Source organism: Microtus ochrogaster, chromosome 17 (genome assembly GCF_000317375.1).
Source record: "Microtus ochrogaster isolate Prairie Vole_2 chromosome 17, MicOch1.0, whole genome shotgun sequence".
In the NCBI taxonomy this organism is placed as follows: Eukaryota; Metazoa; Chordata; class Mammalia; order Rodentia; family Cricetidae; genus Microtus; species Microtus ochrogaster.
In genome coordinates, this window is record NC_022019.1 from 7,680,998 (window position 1) to 7,689,310 (window position 8,313).

The 8,313-nt window shown below is 47.0% G+C and overlaps 1 protein-coding gene across 1 annotated transcript in view; it reads left to right on the forward strand.

The window, feature by feature from the left end:
* The window catches only part of Lats2 (large tumor suppressor kinase 2), a 50,813-nt gene that overhangs the window by 6,855 nt on the left and 35,645 nt on the right, over nt 1-8,313 (forward strand). The window contains exon 2 of the mRNA XM_005355427.2: nt 5,386-5,927. Coding sequence (XP_005355484.1) covers nt 5,589-5,927 — 339 coding nt within the window. The 5' untranslated portion in view covers nt 5,386-5,588. The remainder of the gene's footprint in view (nt 1-5,385; nt 5,928-8,313) is intronic.

Genomic DNA, 8,313 nt, shown 5'->3' on the forward strand with positions numbered 1-8,313 from the left:
TTGCTTGCTTGCTTGGTTGGTTTGTTGAGACAGGGTCTCAGTATGTAATGGCTGGCCTGGAACTTGCTGTGTAAACTAGGCTGGCCCCAGATTCACAGAGATCCACTTGCCTCTATTGCTGGGATTAAAGGGTGCACCACCATGCCTGACCCCACTCAGGCACATTTGTTTTGGCCATTGGAGTTATGCTTAGAGAAAGGGCTTCCCTGTGGATGGAGCATTCTTGCTCAGCCCAGTGCTCCCTGCTCTATAGTACCTGCTGAGGCTCTAGGGGACTGCTTCTGAACAAGCGTATCCTGGGTGTATATGGCTGCATGTCGGGTAGCAGAGGGGTGAGCAGACAAAAATGCATCTGCCCATCTCTCAGATTGTTTGTAGACTGGAGTAGGTGTAGAAGTGCAGTTGTGGTCCCTTAGGTTGCTAAGCCAGGGAGACCCTGCCTGCAGTCCAGGGGAGTGAGCCAGCAGGTATTAGGATTGTCTCTTCTCAGTGGCATATAGGCCTGTGCCATTCAGATGCAAGGAAAGACCTGGTGCTTTTAAGTTGCATGGGACCTAAGAGTCAACTCCGACCTGCCTGTTGGGCTGTGGTCACTTCCTGAAGCTGAGCTACTGCTCAGACCTGTGCAACCTAGTGCTTGGCTTCAGGTCCATGTCTCAGTTGGCTTGGGACACGGCTGGACTGGCTTTTTTTCCTTGTGCTCTTCTCTTCCACACTCAGAAGTCGTTTTCAGTTTCCCAGGCCATCCTTATACCCTGACTGACAAAGGAGACACATGGACATTCTGCCTCTGTATTCAGCTTGGTGTCTTCAGTTACAATGCTGAGTTTTGGCTGCTTCTTGTCTCCTGATCTGAGTAAAATGTTATACTGCTCATTCTGAACCCTTAGGTGTGTATCGCTGTGATACACTACTTCAGCCCTTCCCGTGAGCATCACCAGGTCTGATGGGTGCTACCTCTCAGTGCTATTAGACCGGGCCACTTCTCTTTATCTTCCAGATACTAGCCTGTGTTAGAGCCCTAGAATTCTTTGTTTTGTCAATTTTTCATTAACACATTTGTGCTTTAATAATTGGTTATTTTGTCTGTCTTCCGTCTTGAAGTTTAAGCTGCACAGTCTGAATCTCATTCTTAAGCAGTGAGAGGCACCCCTTGTATGGAAGTTCAATTTGTTGACTGTCAGAAGTCGTACATATATGAGGGTGGGCCTCATACCACAAGTACAGCCGTTCATTCGAGTGCGTGTTTAGCATACTTGGAGACTCTGGGCCACTTCAGAGGACACAGGCGGCAGCAGTCACCGTCGCTGGTGGTGTGAACGTTTTCTGCACAGTACTCGTGACTGCCTCTTCTGTGACCTGTGCTGCTGAGACCATTTCAGTTTTTCCCACGTCCGGAAGTTGGTCCAGTTTCTGCCACCCCTTTGGTTTAGACTCTTCCTGTCCCACTCTATGCCAGGTTATGACAGGCGGCATTAGAGTTGGCTGTCTGGTCAGGGTTGTGCCTGCCAGCCTTGGGAAATATCCCAGGGCAAGAACTGCTGCTCAATAGAAATGAATCACATCTTCTTCTTTCCTCACAGATGTCACATCAGCTACCATGGCCTCCCAGGAACCGTAGCAAGTGCTGATGGGGGAAGCAAGGGCTTAGAGCAGACCCCTCACCCCTGCCTCTTGCTACAGGCCCTGAGCTAGTCCAGTGTGACCTGAGAGGCACCAGCACCGTATAACGATGGGTGAGGGCTGCCGCCGTTTGTGGCAGGATGAGTGAGCAAGCGTCGTGCCCAGAGTGGTGAAACAGAAGTCAGAGGCTACATAACCACATGGTAGAAAGTACAAAAGCTGGTCAGACTGATCCTAGGTATTAGAAGTCAAGAAAATGGGTGCCCCCGATCTGGACATGGGGGGTGTGTGTGTGCCGTCTTATGTGACTGGTGTAGTTTCTGAGCATCTGAGCTCCTTGTGAATGCTGTGAGCCTAATGATCGTATGCTAGGAAAAGATTGCCCGTGGTCCCCAGTCCTTTTTTTCCTGGGAGCAGCCTCTGTTTCAGAACAAATCCCAGGGAAGCTTGGAAGGCCTGAGCCCACCAGGGCTTTCTGTGTTACCGTGACCCAGCCTTCGCTATGGGATGGGCAGGAAATGTGGCTTGCTCTCGTTTAACAGAACTTTGTATGGCTGTTTTCTGCACAGCCCTCGCCCTGGCGAGATGTGTGAAAGGGCTCTCGTTTTCTTTGATCCGCTAGGGTCCTTTGTAGTAAAGCACAGACTGTACCTTCCTAAAGGAAAGTTCCAGGAGAGACATCTACTCTCTGTCCTGATGACCCTATGGCATGTGTGAATGGGTAGCCTACAGGCTGGTTAAATACATGGGACTCTGACGATAGCTACCTATGCCTTTAAGCCCAGACCTCTGGCTTGGTGTGACTAGGTCCGGAAGCCCTTCCCTGTTCCACATCTCTCAATCAGTCCCCAGATTCCTGGCCAGGGCCCTGCTCCTAGCCTGGCTTCTGCACCGAGACCAGAATGGCATTTGCTAAAGGCACTTCAAGAGAATCCTCTGGTTTGTCCCCAGCCTCACTGTGGAGGAGCCTGCGTTCTTCCCTCCAGCTGGAATTCCACCCCTCCCCGCCCCCAGTCAGACTCCTTATCTTCTGCTTCCTTGACTTTCCCTCCATCCTCCATCCTGTGCTGGACTCCTCTCCTCTGGGCTTCCCTTACCCTCTGCCCCAGTTCACTGTGAACTGCTGAAGGTGAGGTTCCTGCTCATTCTGTCGCTGCCTGAAGCTTAGTAGGCATAAGCTGTGGGGAGGCTGAGGCAACAGGACTGGGAGTTCCTATATTTGCTATAGAGCAAGGCCTTCTCTCAAAAAAGATGCCCCCAGGGGCTGGGGAGATGTCTCAGGGGTTAGAGGATGAGGGTCCCATCCCTAATACCTACATGGGTCTCACTCACTCCAGTTCCAGGAACCAGGCATGCATCAGGTGCACACACATACATAGAGGCAAACATTTATGTGGAGAAAGTAAATTTTTTAAACCTTTTTAAAAAAAGACACTTCCTTCCCTGTTTGCAGAGTGGATAGGCTAGATACTGAGTACAGGGTAGCATAAACGCACTGTGTCAAATCCATGCCTTATAAAGATAGGGCACTGTGAGATTAATTGTCATAGTCACATGGGAAAGAGTCTTATTGGGATTGCTTGGTCAGTTTGGCCTGTGGGCGTGTCTGTGGAGACAGTTTTGATTGTGTTGTATTCCACTGAAGAAGACTCACTCATGTGAGCCCCACCATTCTGGGGGATCCTGGGCTGTCGGAGTACAGAGTGAGGGAGCAGGAACGCTTGCATTTTCTTTCTACATTTGACAGGTGTCATTTAATGATGGGCTGTAACCTGGATCCAAGCAGACCCTTTCTCCCCGAGTGCCCTTTATCAAGTGTTTATCATAGGTATTTTCAAAGAAAGGGAAGAAAATTAAAGCTTAAATACCACATGTCTGTGTGAATTCTGGGTGAAAAGCAGTATCCTTTCTAGTTCCCAGCCTTTCGAGTCTCTCCAGGACCCTCCGCACATGCTCTGCGGGCTCTCAGGAGCCCTCCAGGTTTGTTGAAATGTGAGCTTATGGTTTTAGAGATCTAGGTCTTTCAAAACAGATGCTCAGACCAGGAAGTCCCTGGAAATGTATGTGCTTGCAATATGCCCCATTTCACATCAGTCCAGCAGAGTTCTAGGCTCCTGGGCCTTAGCCAGCCTGGGCCAGGGGCTCAGCTGTCTGGATCTCATAGCCCACTCTCTTTATTGCCTTATACAACTATTTCAGTGACTCAGGGTACTAGAAACCTTGTATTAAAATAGAGATTTCACGTTGAGAATTTAGTCTGGTTCTTTTTGTGGATTCTCCTCAGTTCTTCCAATAACGTGGAGAGTTGTGGCAGTAAAGACCGCTGTCCCCATACAAAGCAGTCATTTTAATGTTATTTCTAGTATTTCCGCTGTATGTGGTTATGTAACATGAGTTAATTCAAGTAAAACTTGTGACAGTCTCTGGCCTGTAGTCAGTATTGGATAATACTATTTATTTCTACCACATATAAAGGTGTTTATAAACAGGGTTTTGTTTGTGGTGGGGTTACCTACTGAAGCTAGAAGCCCCGATTCTTTAGAGGCTGTTCTTTGAAGAGGCAGTTTTAGCCTTGTTTATTGAAACTCAAAAGTTTATCCTTTGAAGTCAACTTACTGGGCTCCGTAGAGTGAAAGAGAGTTGGGGGAGGGCAAAAGACAACAGGTAAAGGGGCCCCTGTAGGTGAAAAAGTTGTGAGTGGGCACAGTGGAGAGTGCCGAGGCTTCGCTGTGGTGGGTGCCAGTGCCTCTTGGTGTGTGATTGGGTTACCTTTTGATAGATGCATCGTAAGTTGGAAATACTGTAAGCGGGAGATGTATTCAACCCACAGACCCTCACAGCTCAGAATGTTGCAGAGTGTCATGCTTCTCCCTTGTGATCCTGGAGCAGCTAGTAGCTGGGGTTGCTGACTAGCCTCGAGAGGAGCAGACCACATGTTAGCCAGGCCGGGGACAAGTCCCAGTGCACATCCTGAGGATAGTCTCCCACTCCTAAGCACGACTTTGCTAAGAGGGACTCTCTGGCTCTCTCTCGCTTCCCTCTTAAAGATGTATTTATTTCACACGTATGAGTGTTTTGCCTGCATGTATGTATGTGCGCCACATTTGTGGCTGGTGCCTGAAGAGGGCATTAGATCCCCTGAACTGGAGTTTCAGTGGTTGTGTCCTACCCTGTGGGTGGTGGGAAGTGAACCCTGGTCCTCTGAGCCATCTCTCAGCATAAAGCATATTCAAGGTACTGAGTGCAAACCGCTTTGAACTGCAGTGGAAGATCCCTTCAATATGATGAGTTTTGACCTTATTTTTCAGAATATTGGAGAGGGTTTCATCAGGAAATTTTTCAAAAAATGTGAAGGATCACAGCCACAGGTGGGTGAGGATGTTGAGGAGAGCCACAGGGACAGGGGTGTGGATCAGGAATTGATTGACATTAGGGACAAGCCAGAAATGTACTTAGTATGTTTAACCCCAAATCCTCAAGCTGTGTCCAGAATTACATGACAGTGAGCTGGCAGTTGTTGAGACTCCAGTGTTGCCCCGCGTGGTGTTTGTGGGGGTGCACTCAGCTGTAGGCTTACTGTTACAGGAGCTTTCTCGGGGTGGCTCTAGAGCAAGAAAGATCGTACTGACGCTTCTGAAGGCAATGCACTGCTTCTTTACTGTCTGGGTAGAATATCTCCAAATCACCGTGCACTTCTGCAAAGCAACTTTAACAGGATGTGAAATCCACAAACGAATGTTTTTGTCCTGTTTTCTTTTTCAGGGAATGATGATCTTCAAAATGAAAACTCTGGAAAATTTTAGGTTCTCTTTAGGAACTACAGAAATTGAAGGACAGAAGATGTTTGAAAGGAAGCTGTTCTGAAAATATGTTTACAATTAACTGACGTGATTGCCCGTTCTCTTTTTAAATAATAAGACACTTTGAGAAGATTGTATTTATGGTAAAAGGAAACTGGACTAACGATGAGGCCAAAGACTTTTCCTGCCACAACTTACTCTGGAAATAGCCGGCAGCGATTGCAAGAGATCCGCGAGGGGCTAAAGCAGCCGTCCAAGTCTTCCACCCAGGGGCTGCCTGTGGGACCAAACAGTGACACTTCCCTGGATGCCAAAGTCCTGGGGAGCAAAGATGCCTCCAGACAGCAGCAGATGAGAGCCACCCCCAAGTTTGGACCTTACCAAAAAGCGCTCAGGGAAATCCGATATTCCCTACTGCCTTTTGCCAATGAATCGGGCACTTCGGCCACAGCAGAAGTAAACCGGCAGATGCTTCAGGAGTTGGTGAACGCCGGGTGTGACCAGGTGGGTTCAGGCGCCAGCACCCTTCAGAAGTTCTGTGCAAACTGTCAACTGTTTAACACACGGCCCTTTTCTGTGTCCTGAGCTGATGTACACCTTATCTCCAAGGGAAGATCTTAGATGCTTTTCCTTGTTGATGTTGTTCCGTCATGGTTTGTGTGCAAGAGCCAGGGCCCTGTGCATTCTTATGCTTCCCTACTGAGCCACGCCATCTTCCACTTCTATTCTTAGTCTTTCCTCGACCTGCTTGGGATTATTTTGAGCTTCTCTGGGGAAGAGCCTGACTTCTCTTACCTTGTTTTTGCTTTGTACATTTATTTCCTTCCTGTAGGAGTGCTATTTAACATGTATTTACTAATGTTTATTATTTTTGTTTTCTTAAAAATTTTACTCTGACAAATTTATACCTGTGTTTGTTCTGATTTATTTGACTTACTTGTTTTGAGACAAAGTCTCATATATCATGCTGGCCTTGGTCCTCTGGCCTGCACCTCCCTAGTACTGGGATTGTAGGAGTGTGCCGCCGTAGTCAGCTGTCCTCTCCTATTTAAAAGAGCGTGTGTACTGTTCCAGAAGTCATGACCATGCCCAGAAAGGCAGAAGCTATGCCAGACAGTGTGGCAGTCATCAGCATGGGGCTGCATAGAGTCAGAGTCTGCACTGAGGGAGCAGAGAGCACGTTACATGACAGCATCGACTCAGAGCTGCGTGGTTAGGATCTCCTCAAAGTCTGTGTATCTGACTGAAATCCAGATTGAGGGACAGGACCATAGAAAGGGAGCTAGTGTCCAACCAAGTAAAATGTAATTAGCAGACAAGTAGTTGTGTTGTGGAATGACTTGTGAAAGACCATAATTTACATCCATGTACCACTGTAAAAGTCACAGTTGTGTGAACTAGAAATAAGTGAAGTCTTCTTGCTGCCTTAGACAATTAGTAAGATTTGCTCAAAGAGCATCAGGTTGGCTTAAATGCTTTTAGTTTCTTAGAAATAATTTAATGACTGGGTCACAGTCATAGCACAGGCTAACCGTGTCACGCTTTACTTCCACAGGAAATGTCAGTCCTCTTGTAGTTTGATGATGCAGATCTTAGAGAATTGATTACTGGGATGATGTGTTTGTGAAACACCTCACCTTTATGTCTTGTCCTCTCTGACACTCGGGCTGTGCTGGATTAGCTTGGTCAGTGAGCCCCTTCTGTGCAGCACAGCTTCCTGAGTAACGGCCTGCACTAGCGGTGGAGGCTGAGGGCAGCTGCCCGGCCTGTTTGCTGCCAAGTGCTGTTTCCTAACAGAGTAGGGGAGGAAGCCCAGGGAAACAGCCTGTGAGCTTGAATGGGGGCTTTCAGGCCAACAGCAAATTTTAAGATCCTCTCCTAATGTAAATCACTTGCAAACAAAGGAGGCAATCAGAGCCTGGTGTTTTTGGAGTTATATTTCAAATGTAAGAGAAAGAAGTCAAATAATCCAAAGTACAGGTGGGATCCTGACTAAAGTAAAACCCATTAGTGTTAATTGCAGAGCCAGGAATGAACTGGTTGCTTCTCTAATACATGAACCATAAATACAGGGAAGCTAAAGCTCGTGATGCTTGTAGAGGGCCCATCAACATCCAATTTATGCTCATTGTAGCAGAAAGGCCTCCCTTTTACCATATTAATGCTCCCGGAATAATTCAGTCTGCTGTCTAGTGTTACTTTAAAACTTAAAACAGCTGCACCCTCCCCACTTCCCTCCACCTCAGGAGTGAGTGCGTTTGCTTTCTGAGGATTCTGGTGGGAAAGTCATTATGTGAACACAAACAGGAGGGAAGATTGACAGTGCCCTGGAGCTGTGCATGGGTGGATTGATGCTCTTGTTAGAATCTGCTGTACCAGGTGAGGGGCGTTCTTCTTCGTCCCTGTCCCATCAGGTGCAGTGTTTAGATGCAAATTTGTTCTTCACTAATTTGACTTAAAGTGCTGGCTTTGTTTTCTGAAACCCAACTGAGTGGCTTTAGCACCACGTCTTCCTAGTGGTGGTGGTCCATTCTTTTTATACACACACACACACACACACACACACACACACACACATTCCCTCCCTCCTCCCCTTTTGCTCTACTGCATTTAACTGTACAAATAATAGCTTATTGCCTATGCGCACACACATGTATTTTTCTATATTATTTGTACTATGACTAGTTGAAAATTTTTACTTGACTGCTTGAAATGGGCATTTTCTTTTAAATGTTAAAATAAACTTACATCTTAAATGTGCACAGTTTATAAACTTACAGCCCCATTAATTTTTTAAAATATTTATTTATTATGTATACAATATTCTGTCTGTGTGTATGCCTGCAGGTCAGAAGAGGGCACCAGACCTCATTACAGATGGTTGTGAGCC